We start from the raw sequence: 20823 nt of genomic DNA on the forward strand, positions 1-20823 counted from the left end.
TAGATTACCAGATTTTAGTTGTACTTCGTTTGTTTAAATGAGCTCAGCACTTAACTCTGGTATTCATCCAACAAATGACTTCCTTTCAAACAAATTTTTTTTTCTATCGTTTTTATCTGTTCTTAATTATCCTTCATGAAATTCTTCATAGCTATATATGTACCTGTTGGGTGATTTTATTAGTGCATTGAATCGTGTATGTCTGAAGAGACATCAGCACAACAGAGAAACTCTTCCAAACACTCATTTCCTTACTTTTATGCTATATTTAGGATGGCAGGAGCAACAGGATAGCTCTAAATACTAATTCAAATCAAATAAACCTCTGAATACAACGCTTCTTATTCTATTTGACTCTTATGCAATAACTGGTAAAATACACCCTAAACTACCATCAGTTACTTGTAAAACTCGCTTCAGAGCATTAAAACCACCCTAGGTGTCATCACATCAAGCCAATTGTACTCATCGCGATTATATAACAGCTTAAGAAAACTCTAGATCGTTCCACTTCATCAGGGGAAGAATCAACATCTCACAAGGGTTGAAATGGCTAAATGCGTTGGTATATCCTTAAACTCACGGCTGAGGTCAAAATATATTAACAAACTTTAATTTGCAAAACCTAAAAATGATAAAGAGGATCTAGAGAGACCAAACTTCCCCACAAAGCCTCTTCACTGGAGAGGAAATGAGGGAAAGCGCCAGACCATGGCGTGCATTTGTCGTATTTGCGGCACCAGATCAGACATTTGCATGGTTTTTATTTACCTCTCTCTCTCTCTCTCTCTCTCTCTCTCTCTCTCTCTCTCTCTCTCTCTCTCTCTCTCTCTCTCTCTCTCTCTTTCTGACTCATATGTAACATGTTGCTTTGTAATACGTTGTGTGCTGAACATCACATGCAATCCTGGGTGGTGTTTTCATTCTGCCCCCTGACTTGATCCTGAAAGCTCTGGCAGTATATATTTTTATTATTGCTTGCAGAAGAAGATGGGCCCCTAAGCTCGCACGTTTCAGCAAGTGTGGTTATATAATCGTGTGTACGTTGCGGGACAAACCCTTAATGCACAGTTCAAGTGCTGTTAAGTACGGATTCTGGCTGTTTTTTTTTTTCCTTCTTTTTGTAGATCAAGTCTGCAGCCACGACATGTTGAGAGGCAGCGTGTTTCTAACAGAGACCGTTTTTACTGCCAGCCTGTCATCAGAAATATCCACATGTTCTCACGTAGCTTTGCTTTATGGTCACATTCATTCAGAAAGGGAAAAAAATATATAAATCAAACAGGATTAGGTTTTACATCTTTTAAGCTTTTTTCTTTTTTTTTTTTAAAACTTCCATTATGCACAGGCACTACAGCTCTGGAAGCAGATAAGCTTTAGTGTGTCTTCTGGGTTTGATCCTGATGGGCTGTATAGGCCCATAAAGAGTTTTTGCACAAGCGTGAATAAGACTGGCGTCTCTCTGAGACTAGAGTGAGACACAAAAGGATTTAAAGTCAGGAAATGCTCATTAAATGTGACACTTGTCTCTTTGGCTCAATAGGTCCTGTGACTGAAGTCAAGACTGACATCTATGTGACAAGTTTTGGGCCCGTCTCAGATGTGGAAATGGTGTGTACCCACAAACTGCCCCACAAACTCCTCACACATCTTTAAATGTAATCTTTCCTAGGAGATTCATTCATCAATCCATACATCTTCTATACAAATCTTATCCAACTTAGCATTGAAGGGCACCCATACATATCATCACACCAGTTGGGTGAACCGTGGAGAAGCCACCAGTCCACCACAGCAAGATTTGAGCTGTTCAATCTGTATAGCTTGGGCGTATTCCTGCTGACCACTACATCACTGTGCAGTGAGCTATCAGTCCAGAAGATACAGTATGTAAAGTCGATGGTGTGAATATGTAATTTCAGAGGATATCTTCCAGAAGACAGTTTGAAAAGAGCATTGTTTAAATATATTTACTTCCGGAAGAAAGTAATCATTTTTGTCCTACCTTACCTACGTAACAATTGCCTGTTTAGCTGTCAGGCAGCTACCAACCTACCTGCGGACCGACTGACCCACAGACCAACTTGTTGACCGACTGACTGGCCTGCCTGCCAACCTACCTACCTACCTACCTACCTACCTACCTACCTACCTACCTACCTACCTACCTACCTACCTACCTACCTACCTACCTAGCTAAGCTATGGAATGACTGACCGACCTCCTACCTACCTGCCAAGTGACAGACTGGCTTACCAACGAACCTACATACCTGCCTAATTACTTACCTACTGACCAGATGACGAACCTACGGGCCCACGTATCAACCTACCCACCGACTGACTATCAAACGGCCCAAACGACCTACCTAACAACATACTTACCTCCTTAACGACTGACCAACCAACCAACCAACCAACCAACCAACCAACCAGTCTACCTACCTACCTACCTACCTACCTACCTACCTACCTACCATGTCAGCTTGGCTTATTTGTGTCGCTCTTTCTTTAAGGAGTACACGATGGACGTGTTCTTTCGCCAGACGTGGGTGGACCGCAGGTTGATGTACGAGGGTCCCATTGAAATTCTCAGGTTGAACAACCTGATGGTCACTAAGGTGTGGACACCAGACACCTTCTTCAGGAACGGGAAGAGATCTGTGGCTCACAACATGACGGCCCCCAACAAGCTCTTCCGCATCATGAAGAACGGCACCATCCTCTACACCATGAGGTGCGACACCATACGGAAATACGGAGGGCAACCTTTACGGAAAAAAAGAGCCACTTTCCACACTTTCAATGGGGCATTTGATAGGTTTCACCATTTTGTGTAACGTTTTAGTGGTTTAGCACCTATTCCTAACTCTGAAGAGTTAGAGTATAACAGATGTATGTTAATAATATATATGTCATAGTTGGGTGTTCCTTTAAAATGCATTATTCACAATACTGCTAAAGTCGTACACCTGACAAGTACCATTTACAGCTGAAATGCTGTAATTTTCTATAGCTCACTCTTAAAACTGTAGTTTGTCATGAAGTCTTTTTTTGCATAATTAGCACTCTCATTTTACTGCTGTTCATCAAAATTAGTTAGGAACGGAGAGATAACAGCCTTTGTTTGCCATCAAGCAATAAAAGAGATTTCCTGTGAAACCTGAGCCAGGCTCACAATGTAAACAGCAGCGAGCTGCATGGGGGCGGTGCAGATGCCATAATTTGAAATCCGTTCAAGACAACATTAGAATATTGTATATCAGCCAATTAAAACCAACCAAAATATGATGGAATTTTTAAGGAGTCATTTCCAAATTGCGTGTTTGATTCTAAGAAGAATCTATAGTCTTGTTTTCAGCTAGAAATAGCAAAACAACATGAAGAAGGTCTGAAAAAATCAGCCTGAGTCAAAGAGGGGATGAATTGGGAGAGTTGAGTGTAGTCGTTTTCAAATGAGCCCCCCTAGCACAGCTATTGAACCACAATGTGCCTCCCACTGTCTGGTGTCAAGTAGCAATTTATGGTTTAATGCCAGGCTTCCTAAAGGATTTCATTGAATAATATTGTTGAGAATCATAGACCAAAAAAAACAGTCTTCAAATGTCAGAACAGTTGCACTTATGGTTCAATACAATGAATTCAGTGTGAAAATTGTGATGCTTAAAAAAAAAATACAATCTCTTTCGTAAATCAGTTGGGAAAAATCAAGTGGTAAAGCATAATGAGTCTCTGCGGCACCCCCCAGAGGAGGCCCGCCCCCCACTTTGAGACCCTCTAGGACCCTTACTGCAGGGCTGGGCAATTCATTTTCCCAAAGGGGCGACAGGAAGAATTAGCACCTCTATGGAGGGCTGAGACAAGAGCTGACTTGAGTTATTTTTTCTCAGTTACGATCGTCTCTTAATAAAAAGCCATTTTTATTCTTTTAACATGATTTATATGGTCTACTGTTGCTCTGTGAAACGTTTTCTCAGAGACTTTCCTAGTCTTTGTTCAGAAATCATTTCATACATTTGAAGTTCAGTAAATAAGTAAAGAAACTAATTCTGTGAGATGACAATTACTACCACTGTTAACCAAGGTGCTAGACACAACCAACAATGTAATAATGGACAATAAAGTGAAAGAGGTGACCATTTTAGATGCAATAATGCCAATGATAACAGTACTTTTCATTTGACTCAGGATTTCCTAGTGACAGCTCAAGGGCCGGTCAAGCAGAGCTTAAGGGCCACACATGGTCCCAGGGTCGTATGATGCCCACGTCTGCCTTAGTGTGTATCTGAATGTGTGTTTTACTGCTAAATTGAGTAATTCTTCCTCTCTGCTGTACAACAGGTTGACAATCAGTGCAGAATGTCCCATGAAGCTGGTGGACTTTCCCATGGATGGACACGCATGTCCACTTAAGTTTGGAAGCTGTAAGTCCTGTGTGTGTGTGTGTGTGTGTGTGTGTGTGTGTGTGTGTGTGTGTGTGTGTGTGTGTGTGTGTGTGCGTGTGTGTGTGTGTGCGTGTGTGTGTGTGTGTGTGTGTGTGTGTGTGTGTCCACACCTGGCAAACACTTTTTTTCACAAATAATGTCGAAAAGTTTCTGCAGTATAATATTTTACCCTCATTTATTTACACTGTATCGACAGCAGGTTAGTAAAATAAAGAGGTTTTCTGATTGGCTTTGACAGCCGCTGTTAACGCAACCACACCGTTACTCTTATACCCTAAAAAGAAGACAACATTCCTCCCAAAAAAAACACACACACATTTTGAAGCCCTGTCCCAGCACACCAGTCGACTAATCTGCAGTGTTTATATAATAAAGATGTGCGAACGCTGCTGTTTACTAGGTGTAAAATGATCCACTAACGCTTGTGTTGGTTGGAGGGGCTTTAAAAGAGCGTGTAGTATTTCTGTTTATGAGTCATTATCATATTAAAGCTGTGTATCTGAGTCATTTCAGACACCTGTAAACAAATGAAGCCACCAGAGGAAGAGACGGGCAGCCTCCGTTGGTCTCCACGCTGCATTTTGCGTCCTGTGCCTCCCGGTGTGTTCCTCACAGAGGAGACCTGCTCGATCGTTTTACATTACAAAACAGGTGGCAGTGTAATTAGAGAGCGGCGCGCGGCGAGCAGGAATATTTTTGTGGAAATTTTGACTCCAGGTTAGATTATTGTTTATTTGGTTTCCTTCTTCTTGTGCAAATAATGTGACTTTCGTGCATGTGTGTGGGGGCAGGAAGCGAAATCCTGAGAGGAATATTTGATGCACTTTATTTGGTGAAAAGAGTTCAGTCAGAAGGTTGGAAGCAGTTTCACCAATTTTCTGCGGCAGGAAAGTTTTCCCTGCCTCTGGAATACGTAATCCAAGTTTCTCTTCGCTTGTGTTAGAAGTTTCATGATGGACTGCATTGATCTGCATTGTGAGTTTAAATTAATTGAAGTGAAATATTTGAATGGAATTGAAGGCAACTGAAACACATTTTTTTAGGCTGAAGCATATTCATTTAAGATTAATTGAATTGTATTGAGCCAAATCTTAAAGAGAATTCAAAGTCAACTGAAGTAATTTTTGTTGAGTTGAATTGAAATAAACACAATTGAATTTAATTGGATTGAAGTTATGGACTCAAATTCGACTGGAAATAATAAAATCACTGAAGTCAACCGAATCAAAGTGGTTTTACTTGCAAATAACGGACCCAAAGTGAATTGAATCACATTAACTTTATATAGACTGAGCAGAATCACATTTTAAAACGTTTGATTTAAAAGAATTAAAACTGAGATAAACTCTCCTGAATTGGTTATTTTATTTCATTTTATTAACATGTTTGAATTGCACTGAATTGAAGTTAATTGATTGAAGTTACCATCATTTCAATTGAATCGAACTTAGTTGAACCAAATCCTAAAAAAGGAATCAAACTCAACTGAATTGATTGAACTACTTTTTACTTTTGTTCAATTTAAGTTATTTTAATGGAATTGAAATAACTTCAACTATAGTTAACTCAACTCCAATGAAGTGAACTCAGTGAACTTAATCAAAATGAATTAACCTGCATTTAATGCAGATGTAGTGAACTGAGTTAAACTGGACTGGATTGAATATTAAATAATATTAGATTGAATGGATTCAAAGTGGGTTGGATCAAATTTAACGATTTGAACTGAATTTACAAGCCTAATGTTGAACTGCGTTTCTTGTGGGATTTACATGTTCTTCTCGTGAGTCTGCAGGTACTATGGAGGCAAACGCAATTTTGCATTCAATTGAAAGTGTGATGGACGAGCTGGAAGCAGCTCCAATTGCCTTCAACCCTATTTTACAATTATTGGTATAAAAGTGGGATAGTTGAATAGAATTATAATGAACTGAAGCTACATTGCAGAGTTTGCCTGTTCTGCTGGCTTCAGGTTCAAACATACATTGAGTGAACATAGGAGCTGAGTGAACGGATAAACAGAAGTACAATTGCCTCGTAATCAAAGTGTTGACGAGCTCTGGAACGTGAGGAAAGATGTTACAGTCTAAACGGTTGTGCGCTGAAAGTCACAGAAAACGAGACAAAAGCTGGATCACATGACGTTCCTCCTCCTCCTCCCGACACTGAAATGGATTCTGAGCAGAAAAGGGAGTGCGGGGAGAAGAGCCGAGCACAAAGCAGCTCAATGCTAATACTAAATAATGAAATGTCCCATTCTTCGTCGTGAACAATGAGGCCCTAACTCAGCATGGGTGTTTATAGTCGGGGCCCCACCGGTCAGCAGAAACGACTTATCTGGTATGAAGGAGCTCCTCCGAAAGAGCAGCTCCGTCTTATCGGAGAGAAGCAGCAATTTGAAGATTACATCTGCAGAAAGGAAAGAAAAGGAAGAGACGAGGAGTTTGCCGGTGCAAATTCGCCGTCAATTACCCACCGTTGTGACTTTGCAGAGGACAAATTCACATTCCTCGGTTATTGTCCCCCCCACCCCCCCACCCCCAACACACCACCCTTACTTTTTCTCCCCCTCGTCCTCCTTCTCCTTTCACCACCCCGCTCGGCTTGCTCGCTCGCCTCCAGACAGGAGGAAGCGACCATGGGATCTGATGTGGCCTGAAGCGAAGGAAAGGTCAGAATCCCTTCCTCTGCCTCAGGACAGCGCAGACCTATGCAGCTATTTTCCATAGCTGTGTGTGTGTGTGTGTGTGTGTGTGTGTGTGTGTGTGTGCTAATTTTCCCGCTGTCTGCCCTGCCTTCATTTTTCCTCCATCATCTCTCTCTTTCTCCCTCTTTCTCTTTCTCTCCCTCCGTCTCCTTTTCTGTTTCTCCATCTGGACTTGTGTGCACAGGCACTGCGTTCCACTCCATGACACACCAGAGTCATTTCATTTTGGCAGCACAGTTGGTATCCTGCCGATGTGGAGTCCCATAGGGAGTGGCAAGCAAAGACAACTGGCATTTCTGCTGTGCATCCGCCGACTGGTCACCCTCGCCGGCCTGCATGCGTACAGCAAGCCGCTCAGCGCGGGGGGGGGGGGGGGGGGGAGACACAGCGGAGAAAAGATGTGAAAGTTGACAGACGCTACATGTCAGCTGTGAAATATGACGTCTCCGACTGTCAGAAACCTTTCAGCTGAGAGAGAGACGTTCATTTCCCTCCATTAGCATCAAAAAGGCTGAACGCATTTTAAAGCAAAACGGCCAATAGAAGTTCCTCTTTGGCAGCACAAACTCTGTAACACCTGCACTTGAATCTAAATTTGCTCCTGGAATATTGAATTAATCACATTTGAGTGTTGATCTACTGGCAGCTGGTAAAAAATTAATTAGCCAGTGGAGAGCTTTAATATCCCGCGAGGCTGTTTCAGAGGCTTTCACACCAGCCAAGGGCTCAATTCTCAGAGAATCCAGTAATGGACACCAATTGTTTTCACCCAAAGTTCTCACAGGGTGTCGTTAAGTGGGACACTCTTCAATCCAAATTCAAAATCGATGAAAAGATATTCAGAAATCAGTCACAATGATGGGAAAAAAATCCCCAACCTATAGAAATCTATCAATCATACATTTTGATAGCTTTTTATCTACTTGAGGTTTTTTTCTTTGGCCTCGTGTCCTATGTCTCTATGTCCAGCCCTTGTTTTGCAAAATAACAAAATTAAGCTGGGCGTGCTATTTGGTTTCTTGCGCCACAAATACTCAACTAAAATTAAGTACTCTTCTCAAAAGCTACTCAAAGTATTAGTTTTCGTTATGTTTGATTGCTATCAGCAGTAGGGATTTAATTCACTTTACCTGGATAATAAAATAGTTACGTTCAACTAATTTCTCTTATCAATCAACTATAGAAAATTGACTCAATGGTAACTAAAAGTCGATACAAAACCTGTTAAAATAATGAACTCATTGGCTCCACTAATGCAAACAAGAAAGTTTTAATCCATCCAGCTTCCTTCCAGCTCACAAAAGGATTGAATATTATCTGGACGTACTCAGTAACAACTTGTGATTCTAAATCCTGAATTACATCTAGTAAGTAACATGCTTAAATACTCCTGGAAGTATAAATACCTCGAAAGTATTGATGATATATGGAAATACTGTATCTATCCCTTGATAGGAGATAAGGAGACAGAAATATACACATTGGTGAATATCAGAGTCACTATTTAGTGAACCAAGCACGTGGGTAGATCTTCAGAAAAAATTCACCATTATGAGGCCACATGCAATAAATACTTTAAATATAATACAGTATATGCTTCTATATATGTAAAAATGAGGCCTGCAAGAAACTGAAATCTTTTCTGTTTCTTCTTGTTCACCAGGCTCACATACAAGCACTTTTAAAAAAATATATATAATTTGAATTTGTTTCCTGATCAGTTTTCCTATATTTCCTACATTTGTTATTAAGTGACATATATCTGTCAACTATTAATCATGTTTTCTATGTTTATGTAAGAATACTGAACAGAATGATTGAGAAATTCAGATTTATCATGGGAAAATATATAGGAAAATGACAAAAACTTTGGCTCAGTTGAACTGTTCCTTGAGTGCAGTGTGCATCTGATTTATTTTAACACTGTGCCGTTCACAACTGACAGTATGTGACTCATGTGGCTTTTCTGTCTGCCCACAGATGCCTATCCTAAAACCGAGATGATCTATATGTGGACTAAAGGGCCTCAGCATTCGGTGGAGGTCCCTCCTGAGTCCTCCAGCCTGGTTCAGTACGATCTCATTGGCCAGACGGTCTCCAGTGAAACGATTAAATCCATCACAGGTGAGCGCGGCTCTTACTCTTCCTCATTTCATCCCACCGGCTGGATTTTTCAAGGAAAAGTGCCCGTGGAAAGGATTCATTCATAGATATTATTCAGATTTTACTACGAGCTGCTTATGTTTGCTGCACAGTCTTCCTCACGCTGGACAAATATTGTACACATGTGACTTTGTAGGAGATCTCTGGAGCATTTGGAGCTCAAACACTTACACAGACATTACAGTCAGTCTCTTTCACTGTGATTAGTACACGAGAGGAGAAGAAACTGTAAACACGCATTAGGAGGTTTACTGAGGGCCACTTGTTTCACGTATAACAAGAGATTCTAACAGCAGAAAGCTCAATAGATGAAGTGTCCATTTGGGTAACAAAAAAAAAGGGAGACTGCCTCATTAAAAAAACAAAAACAATAGAATTTGACTTATGTGAAATCTGTCGGCAGACTCTTTGTTGATCACACTAATTCATTTCTGTTGATCCACCAGGTGAATATGTGGTGATGACGGTCTACTTCCACTTGAAACGTAAAATGGGCTACTTCATGATTCAGACGTATATCCCCTGCATAATGACAGTAATCCTCTCCCAAGTGTCCTTCTGGATAAATAAAGAATCCGTCCCGGCACGCACGGTTTTTGGTACGTAGACTCTTCTGCACATCCTCCTCTCATCCTGCACAGCCTCGCTGTCTGTTTATTTGATGCCTGCATGCCAACAAAGCAATCAGAGCCAGGAGCGAGTCTCCGCTCGCCCCGGCAAGGTGACACCAAAGTGTGCGGTGATTATGGGAAGTATAAAGTGCTGCTGCTGCTGTGGGTTTTTTTTTATTTTTTTAACTCAAGATTTCATGGTGAAATCCCATTCATTCCCATTCTGATCCCTCTTTTTAGCCATTCTACAGAATTGTTATGCCTCAAATAGTAGCTGCTTGCAGCCCTTTTAAGATGCATGTTTCTATGAATAGACACTATTAATGTAGAGTAAAAGGCAGAAACATCTTCAAGAGAAATAAAAAGAAGCTTCTATGGACTAGATGCTCCTGGGAGGTAGTTTTGATCTCAGATAATGCTTAATGTTTTATCTATATATATAGAATTGTGGGCCTTATATGAGGAGTGTCGAGCAGCTTCTGTGAGTCCTTTAATCTTTTGAGAGGAAATTGTGATAAAAAAGAAATAAGTAGAAGGTAGAGCTTGTACAACAATTGCAGACTGTGTACAGTATAAAGTCTTACCAGATTATCAGGGATGACAGCTCAAGGTTTTTAATGTGATGACTGTATCCCCCCGAGGTTAGCGCTCGTCTGCAGGTATTACCTCTGTGTACGTAACATTAGAGCGAACCATCGCTGATTCAATGAGCCATTCACAGTTTCAGTCGTGGGTTCTTACACTTGCATGGGTCAGTCCTTGAGACGAGCATATTTTGTCTTTGGAGTCACGTGGAGTCAATACCAATTAATAATAATATCTTAATGTGTTAAAACTAAAGAAAGTCCAGGATTCAGTGTGTGTGGTTTGAGAATTTGGGGGAGACACAATAAGATTCAAGCTTTATGAGGGAGTTTCCTCCTTCCAAATCCCACTTACTTAAAAACATTAACAATAATGATAGGTCTATAAGAATCTGACGACATCTATTGGCTTATCAAATGCAGAACACACCATTTTTATGTTTAAAGTCACTTTATCTTACTCAGATATTTGTGGTTCAGTCTTGCCAGACTTCACTGGTGGGTTAAAAGTTTGCCAGTCTGCTATTGAGTTCATGAGGGATTGGCTGAAGCCCTTCCAGTTCATAAGATGGATGGATGAATGTGAAATGTATTTGACTTTAGATTATAAAATCTCTGCGGCTGTTTGAATCACTGTAGAATAAAGTAGCTATCCTCTGCACGGCGTACATTTGATTACACAACCGCTTGATGTCGATTACAAAGACGTAAGTGCAGAGTGATCAGAGGCAGCGGATGTCAGTCTGCACAACACTTTCCAACAACAACCCACAAGGAAACATTTGATCCAATTACATTTAATTAATTCCATTCGTGTGCGGCGCTCAAAAGCCGCAGCAGGAACAATGGTGTTTAAGAATCAATCGCCTGCATGTAAGCAGCTCATGGACGTGCAAGAAGCTTCTTCCAGATTTGGCCTGCGACCCAGTTGCGTTGGCCCAGGCTCCCCTGGTGCGATGTTTGGGGTCTGTCCCAGAATAGGCTGACTGGTGTGCGTCGATTGCAGAAGTGCTGAAACTAGACCAGTGTTGCCAGGCCTTTGTTTGTTTTCCCATTATAGATTTCTCAAGGTTAGTCGACTGCATTGCTCTTATGCTGACGGGGGGAGTCCTTCACAGACAATATCACTGATACCTGCTCGCGTTGCATGACTTTCAAATGTTGCAGTGACTGTTGGTTCCGTGCTTTGTGACAACGTTTGACTATTTCATGCTCTTTAATTAGAGTAATGAGCATGTTGTTGGCATTCAGTCAAACTGTCACAACATGCTGAATCACTAATGGTAACCTAAGCCGGGGAAGGCTGCGCCACTTGTTACACACGTAAACATGCTACAGTGTCCAGGTCGCTGGATGGAGTGTGTGTGTGTGTGTGTGTGTGTGTGTGTGTGTGTGTGTGTGTGTGTGTGTGTGTGTGTGTGTGTGTGTGTGTGTGTGTGTGTGTGTGTGTGTGTGTGTGTGTGTGTGGTGAGTAGAGTTAATAAAAACTGCCTTGTGACGCCTCGTCAGCTGAGGATCAGTGTTGCTCTCCTGCAGACACATCAGAGAGTCCAGCTGCACCAACGCCCCCGCCTACCCTTCTCGAACTGTCCACCATGACAGAGGCGTCACAACTGTTGTTGTATTGGTCGAGCCTGCAAGGCGACGGATTTCTGAAGTTATCCCTCCGTGTTTGTGGTTGTTTAGTGGTGGGACAGAAGGAGGCCGGTCCGTGTTTGGATTACGCCTCTCTTCGCGCCTGCAGCCGCGCTCCGTCATGACCACTTCCTGCCTCGGTGACTCACATTGCGATGACCTGTTTCTAATGGTGGAAGAAGCAGTTTTCTCAGGAAGTGGAGGCAGGAGTACAGCTGGAGCTTTCTGGCATCAGACAAAAATCCAGTTTTACTGACAAAGAATTGTGTGATTGGCTTCTGTATTGTTTGTATTGTACGCATTAAGTGAAGAATGTAAATAAGGTCCTGTTTACACAGCAGTGTTGAAAATAAACTGTGTTTTTTGCTTCAGAAATGTTTCAGGTTTATGCGGCAACGTTTGGAGAAAGATGTTCATTCACACATAAACAGCAGAAAACAGTGTAGTTTCATGTTGGGCCAGGAGTTGGGGCTGTTGGTTGTTTTTGTGATGAAACTATAAAACTACCAAGTCCCAGGGGAGTATGGACTGGGAGTCATGACACTCTGGAAGGCAAACATTGTTACGCTTGTGCAGCAGCAGCATTTCAGAAAAAGTTGTGTCTTTCCTCGTTTCCACGGAGACAGAGCATTTTCAAAAAGTTTCACCAGGGCAGCCGTTTTCAAGTGGCTCCGAGCACCTGAAACACGACAAAAGCTGAAAACATTGTACACATGGGGCTTACTGTAAGTGTGGCTGATATTCATTGAATTACAATCATTCTGTGAACAAGCAGGATAGTCTGCTTTTGTGCAGTGTTTGGCACTGTTGCCTCGCGGTGAATAAACCTGTTCAATTCCTGGTTCAGAGCCTTTCTGTGTGGATTTAGCAGATTCTCATCAGGTGGTTTTCTGCTACTTTGACTTTGATTATTTGGTGTCTGAGGATGTATGGATACGTAAACTGCTGTCTTGAGGTAAAGTAATGAAAGCTTAGACTATACGTATGGTAAATTGGAAACTTTCTTGTTAAGAATGGATGAACAAATACGGCTTGTTTTGTGTCTGTCTGATTTCAGTGCCCTGGATAAAGTACACTACAGCTACTCCATTAGTTCCACGTCCAGTGGATTATTTTTTCTACCTAATGCTTTTAGTTTAATAGTTGGGGACCACCTTCCGTCTCAGTTTTTTGCTTATGTAGAGGTTGATATCCTCAGTCTGTGGCCTTGAGCTGTGGTTCACCGATCAATGTCATCTAGCTGCATTTGATTGACAGGTAATTATGAGGCGGTCACGTCCGGGCGCAGGGGATAAATTTATGTTGGCCAAGGACTCTGCAGCTCAGATTGTTCCAAATATTCGACGTAAAGGGGATTTTCTCCAAATCACATTATTGCTATTGGTTAATAATACCAAGGGCAAGTGATGAGCTACAGGCTTATTCCATGGCCTTCTGTGATCATGGGAGCCATGCACGACCTTGCGTGTTGGCCAGATTGATGCCTTGTTCTAGTTTGAAGCGCCCTCTCTTGGTAGCGGGATGACAAATAACTGAGGGACATGTGACTTTCAGTCCCAGGAAAGACTCAATGTGTCCTCTTGTACAGTGATGTATACCCTCCCTTACATTGTTTATAGCTGGAGGGTCACTGTTGATGCTGGCAGTTTGTTATCTTTGAGCAGTGTTTAGCTCCTGGAGGAATTTAATGGAGATGATGATCATCTATCTATTGTTAGAAGCATAGAAAAACTAGTTGCTTTCAGTTAATCACAACTTCGCAAGTCAGAAAACAGCACAGAGGCTTTATGTATAAATTAAAACAATATACGCCATGTCATTTGCAAGAATACTATTATTTCAAAACTATAAGCGACACTATGGCAGAACTATCTGTGTGTCAAAACAAAACAAAAAATAACTTAAATAAGACAATTGAAACAGTTTTTTCTATGCCATGTGGAAATCCTCAAGTACAACCTCAAATTCCCTTCTCGAGATGGGATTTTTACAACTTATACTCTTCAGCCACCAAGATACCCAGGAATTCCTAGTTCTAAGGATCACTTCAACGAGTTAACTAACCCTCTCAGTGTAGTTAATTTCAATCAGTATGAAGTAGTCTATATCACAGGTGAGCCAAGGGGGTCTAATCTGGCCCCCAGAATGACTGTTCACATTGTATACTGTGCAAAACCCCAATTTCCCAAATCCTTATTTGTTCCCAAACAAGTGCATTGAGACCTTAAAGTGAACATCAGATGATTGAACGCACAGTCGTCAAGGAGCATGCAAAGCTTGCTGCCTTACTGTTCCTAGTTAAAAAACACCAACATTAATGCAAAATCACTTGTCCAAAGAAGCAGCAAGCTTCTGCCAAAATTCATCTGTGGAGAAACAGAGTAAATTAGATTTACTTTTCTTAAGATATTCCAGGTTGATCAAATTGGCTTTTAATCAAATCCCAGACATCTTCTGGATGTAATGCTTTGTACTTGTTTTGTCGTTATGGGTTTATATATTTATTCGTGTGCGGCTCAATGGAAATCAAACCTGTGACGTCTGGTCTGTGTACTTTATACTTTATAATAATTATGGGCTCTTCCAGAATGCACTGTCAGGAATTTGTTGGTTGCTCATGCCAGCACCAACCAAGGGAAGGTGGTGGTGATGACACCGGTCATGTACTGTGCTCCGTCCATTCAGACGTCTTTGATCTGCGCTGCATTCAAACTTCAAATAAACTGCAGCAGAGTTTGTCAGAGTTGGACCGAGAGTCTCTCTTTCTCCGGCTGCCTGTTTGGTGCCATCAGGGTTCAGATGGCCAGTTTTCACACTTCTACAAACGGTTCAGCACAAACAGAGCAGTCACACCAGAGTCTGTATTAAATCTGCCTACTTCTCTCCTCTGGTGGAGACCGGAGAAGTTCTCAAAGTAAATATTGGAGTTGTACTTATCAAGCAGCGAGAGATGAAATTCCAGATAAATACAAACGTTCCTCGATGTCTGCTTGATGTTTAAACGGGCAGAGGCTTTCATGATCCCCAGGAGTGTCTGTTATGTATTTTTACTTCTTGTTGTCTCTGCCTCTGCCTCCTGTTGCCTTTTATATCATTCTGAATTAGAAGCGTTGCAATCACACATTTGTTTGTAAGTCGCTATCAAACCAAAATAGTTAGAATGATTTATTTCATTATTTCGGACAGCTTTCTTGAAATATTTCCTCCCAGCCTACTAACTGATCGATCACATTTTCCTGTTAAAATCTGAATAGTTTGAGGAATAAAATCTATTCTGGTCTCATAGAAAATAAGTAATTAGTAGACCCTACAACATACACAAATATATTCTAAATGTTCATCCTAGTTCTACTGTTCTGCATCAATGTTACGAAACAAAATTACACATTTTCAGTGTAGAACTTCTGCTAGCTGCGCATATGATTTAACATTTTGTAAATAATTCAATAGTACTGTTCTTCAATAACCTTTTCAGATGCTGTATATCTCTTAAAATGCAGCAGAATTACTGTAGAAGCAGGGCAAAAATGTAAGTAAGAAATAAGATTCTTTTTTGGCTGCAGGGTTGTAAAGACACAGTTGTATGTATGAATCCATATGGACTGAAAAAAACCTTCTTAATTCAAATAGAAAGTTCCAAAGAAATACATATTATCTCTCTCATTCCATGCTGATTAACTCGGGAAATGTTTCATTTATGTATTATTGAGCACTTTTGTCCTCGGTTTTACTTTCAATATTGTGATTAATGAGAGATTTTATTTGGAGGCAGATATTTGAAACCAGCTTTTCGATAGCGACCCGTCTTTCAAATATCTTGTGTTTCACATTGTTTTCTATATTTTCTCTCCTGTGCACCACCAAAGGCATCACCACCGTCCTGACCATGACGACACTCAGCATAAGCGCCCGCCACTCCCTCCCCAAGGTCTCGTACGCCACGGCCATGGACTGGTTCATCGCCGTCTGCTTTGCCTTCGTCTTCTCCGCCCTCATCGAGTTTGCTGCAGTCAACTACTTCACCAACGCGCAGATTGAGCGGGCCAAAAGGAAGCCGGCCAAATGTCCCCCGGTGCCCCAGACCACGCCTGTCAAGGTCAAGGACACGGAGGAGGTGCTGCAGGTGATGTTTGTTTCCTCAATAATTTGATTGCACTTTACTTCAAGGAGCTCTCACACAGCGAGTCCCTCATTATGTGAACACTGTATTTGGCCTTTCGACTTCTGAATGAGCAGAAGTGAGGTTTTCTGAGGATTCTCAGGTGTGCAGGCGATGAAGGAGCTAGACAATCTCATCTAATCTGAATCTGTCCATATTTGACTTCATATTTGTGTCTTTAAGTGAAACTCTGCCATCTGGGGTTCACATAAAAATGCAAGGCTTTAGTGAGTTAAATATTTTAATCCAAAAGTTTGATCAAGAAATGGTAAGAAGTGCCAAATATGCAGCTTGTGGGCCAAAATCAACCCACCAGAGGGTCTTAAACATCCTGTGGGCCGACGTTTTAAAGTGTATTAAACATAAAATAAGGAGAAAGTGGCATTTTTAGTTGTGAAAAAAAATTGGAAAGACATTTTATCTTCTCTTGGGGATTGGTAAAAATGGCATAATGTTGAAATTTGCCATTTTTTTCTTAAAAATAAGTAATTTTTTTACATTTTGCCATTTCTAACAATACCTCCTTGTGCAAATGACAGAGAAATACAAGTTTTTGCTTGTTTAAGGTTTAAATTCCATCTTTTACAAGTTTTATTTTTTGAAGATATTAAGTTGCGTCCTCATGTGCTAGCGTTTCTTTTTGCTTAAACAAAGAGAAAACATTAGGAGTCAGGTGATTTAGAGGTTATTATGCTGTCCGACCCAGTCTGGATCAAATTATTCATAATGTGACACCCTGTTCTACCATTCATGTTATATTCACATATAGGATGTAAGTGGTTGAGGGAGGATGAATAAAAATTACCAGTAAATGCAGCCAAACAGAGAGTCAGAAAGCAGCTTCACAGCACAGATGTGTGTGTGTGTGTGTGTGTGTGTGTGTGTGTGTGTGTGTGTGTGTGTGTGTGTGTGTGTGTGTGTGTGTGTGTGTGTGTGTGTGTGTGTGTGTGTGTGTGTGTGTGTGTGTGTGTGTGTGTGTGAGATCACGAGGTGTTTCTGCACAAGTTTCATTTTGATACGTGCATAAATTGACAGGATGTCATATTTCTCGGTCACGACTTTGGAAGAAGAAAAGTACATTAACACAACGTTAAGTGACATGTGGATTAAATCAGAATTCATTAATATGCCATGAAGCTAATTTGGAGCTCTTAGACCGATATGATGACTGTGTTACAAACTGCTGCAGGAGTGTACTTACAGAGCTGTGTGCTGTACAACTGCTGTTTTAAAGCTGAGCTGGCTGTGAAAAAAATGGGATGAGTGCACTTTCTCCTGGACTGTATTTTCTTCTAAGGAAATCAAATGAGATTCATGCGCCTCCTGTGTTAACTGATCAGTGGAGCTGACATCACCCCGCAATGCATATGTCAGTTTTACACTAACTACTTTAAGTTGCCCCCTCTAGTCCAAATCCCAGTGTGGCGTAATCACGCCTGAATGCAGTGTGGTGACAACGGCACTTCAGTGGATTAGCGGGTTGCCATGGCGACGGAGCCCGGGTACATCTGTATAGGTTTCAGAGAGAGAGAGGGAGTGAGAGAGAGAGAGAGAGAGAGAGAGAGAGAGAGAGAGAGAGAGAGAGAGAGAGAGAGAGAGAGAGAGAGAGAGAGAGTAGGGGGTCTGGCACTCGGTGGAGCAAAAATGAATCCTCTCTTCTTCAAGAGCAGGTCCTGTCACCACGGGGCTCGGACTGACGGATCGGGGTGTGTGGATGGCTCCTGCACCAGCGTTCTTACCTCCCATCTGATGTGAAGCACGCCCCCGCACAGTCCACACACTCTCTCACACACCTCCTCTGCTGCACATTAGAAACAATAATTCTTTCAATTTCGGTGTGGGTGAGGGTGGTGGTGGCTGTGGATTATTTTCTCCCAGTGCCTCAGCACCAGCATCACACTCTCCCCTGCATGGAAACATCAAGTCTCAAAGGATAAGCTCCTTCTGACGCTCCACTGCATTACCAACCCGATGCAGTGCTCTTCCTTCTTTCTGTCTTAAGCTGTGAAAAGAGTGGAATCCTTGGTAAGTGACATCTGTATTGCGCACACTTGGTCGTCTGCTTCCAGATGAAGGCCATCTGTGTCAGGGGGACCGTAATCAGATCAATATGACAAGGTTTATGCTGCCCGGCAAAGCGATGCGCCGAGGAAATGAGCTTTACCTTGCCTGCAAGCAAGTGCCTTCAAACAAGAAGCAAAGAGGAGAAACAACAACATTAGTCACCCAGAGAATCATCCAAGACCCCCTTCAGGCATGTGTTCACAATTTCCTAAAACAGTCTACGTCATATAAAAGTTTGATGCATCCGTTGCATAAATCAACAATAGATTACAACCAAACTCTTTTTGAAATCTGTAAAACCTTCGGAAAAATAAACCCAAAACTATACATAGATGATTCACATGTAATTGTGTCTATGTAATGGTATTTGTGTGATTTATTAGTGCATCCACAGATGTACATGTTGCCTACATGGTTACAAGGACATGCAAGCATCTCTGTCATCTCTGTCGTCTCCTTCCTCAGACAACTTGATTTATTTCCACTGTGGTCACAGAGTTGCCCATATCTCTGGGTTTTGATTGCCCTCAGTCTAACTTTGCAGGCTCACTTTTGTAAAAGTTTGCACTTTGCAGGTAATCAACTCAGATTCTGTGTGTATAATTGCTTGTGTTTGCCATGAAGTGTCTGGATCTATTTTTGACAAGCTCATACCAGGTAAATCCTCCAGCCCTCTGCAATCTCTGACATCCCTCAAGTGGCTCGAGGGTGGGTTGGGAATCACTGTTGCTCATGAAAGTCTTGCAGATTACATAACTCACACTAAACCATCACCATTGACAAACCTCCGTGTCGTTTTTCACTACAATTCTTCTCGTCTCCTTTGCTTTTGAGATAATCACTGTGGCCACTAGAGGGCAGATTGTACAACTGAATGTTTTTAAAAGCGGTCTAAAGTGGACTACATCAGCTTCAACTTCAAAATTCTTTGTTCTTCTCTTTCACAGCAAAATGCTGACACCAATGGTAACCTCAGAAAAAGGATGAATTACATTCCCCACCAGGAGGTGAGCACTCACCAGAGAACCCAGTCCACCACCAACATTTCAGGGATCGGAAGAGGGAGGCCGCTGCGACCTTTAATCAGCGGGGCCAACGGCAGCTCCTCCACCCTCTCCCGCTCCAGCCCCAAGTCCGAGAGCCTGCTCAGCGTGGCGTCCTCCTCCGCCCAGCTGGTGAAGAGCACGCCGCAAGCGGCGGCGTCCACGCCGGATGTGATGGCGGCGACGCCCTGCAAGCAGAACACACACAGCGCTGCGTCCTTGCAGCACCTGCTGGGGCCCAAGCTGGAGCGCATCCAGATGATGGGGAACAGGCTGGAGCCGAAGCAGACGCCGTGCTCCCAGCCCACCACCGCCGGTATGGGGGGAACCAGTAAAATAGACAAGTATGCACGGATCCTGTTCCCAGTGTCCTTTGGTGCATTCAACATGGTCTACTGGGTGGTTTACTTATCGAAGGACACCGTGGTAGCTAAAGGCGGCTAGGCTCTGGTCCTAATCCACAGGGAGCTAAATAAAAGGAATACAGGAGTTTGCAAACAACGAAAGCAGACTATTGTTTTTTTTGCCGAACAGATAAACAAAATGTGCTGGACCAAGCACTTCCAAAGAGAGCAGACTCTGAATGCATTCATTTTGTTCTTCCTGAAGTCCTGGGACAGCGACCGCGGGGACAAATCCACCAATTTAGAAACCTCTGACTCAACTAAGAAAGAACACCTGCACACTGGAATACGCTCCTGTCCTCTTTATACGGCGTCGTGCTTCATCGGGCTGTGAAAGGTCTTCATCGGCTTCGACTGCCTCCTAATCCCGTTTGGCCTGCAGACCAGATAAAGCGTGGGATTTTCTTTTCATTTTCCTATTTTTGTACCCTGCACCTGGCAAGATAGTTGGTGGCGTGTGCCACCGTCCTGAAGTGAACTTAGCAACAATGTAAATATATCAGTTTAATAGGATCAGCAGATTTATATTTAATGAAAGCAGTCTACTTCCATTTCAATAATAGGACTTGTTGCTTTGGTACCAGCAGGTTAGAGGACACAAAGTCAGATTATCAGAGGGTACAAAGGGACTCTGGTTCGGATCCAGAGGGACCTTCGACCGAACAAGCTCTGAATGTTCGCCAAATAAGCTTAAAAAGTACAATGAAGTAGATTTTGGTCGGGCTGAGTGAAGCTTTGGTTGATCAACTACAAAAGCTTCTGCAGTTCTTATCTGGGAAACATCTGTCTTATACAAGATGGATTACCCAGCCTGGGAAGCCGAAGATGAAATCTGTTGATACATTTAGTGGAAAGTATGAAAGACAAGCCATTACTTAATGTACCAGTAGGACTTGAGCCTCGTTCTCGCCATAACAAGTTACCAAATAGACAGAGATTGTTCACATCATCAGCAGAGGAGCCAGCTGCAGAATGAGAGGATCGTTTGTTTGTTTGGAGGAAGAATGTG

The 20823-nt window shown here is 42.1% G+C and overlaps 1 protein-coding gene across 1 annotated transcript in view; it reads left to right on the forward strand.

Annotated features, from left to right (window-relative positions):
• gabra4 (gamma-aminobutyric acid type A receptor subunit alpha4) overlaps positions 1-19854 on the forward strand; it is a gene marked incomplete at both ends in the record, with an annotated part of 20531 nt that extends 677 nt beyond the window's left edge. Inside the window, 7 exons of the mRNA XM_080466048.1 lie at positions 1544-1611; positions 2516-2736; positions 4341-4423; positions 9132-9275; positions 9761-9913; positions 16011-16267; positions 19315-19854. Of these exons, the coding sequence (XP_080322174.1) occupies positions 1544-1611; positions 2516-2736; positions 4341-4423; positions 9132-9275; positions 9761-9913; positions 16011-16267; positions 19315-19854 (1466 nt within the window). The remainder of the gene's footprint in view (positions 1-1543; positions 1612-2515; positions 2737-4340; positions 4424-9131; positions 9276-9760; positions 9914-16010; positions 16268-19314) is intronic.
• Between the last annotated feature and the right edge of the window lie 969 nt (positions 19855-20823).

The sequence above is a fragment of the Lipophrys pholis genome (genome assembly GCF_963383615.2).
Source record: "Lipophrys pholis genome assembly, chromosome: 6".
NCBI classification, from domain to species: Eukaryota; Metazoa; Chordata; class Actinopteri; order Blenniiformes; family Blenniidae; genus Lipophrys; species Lipophrys pholis.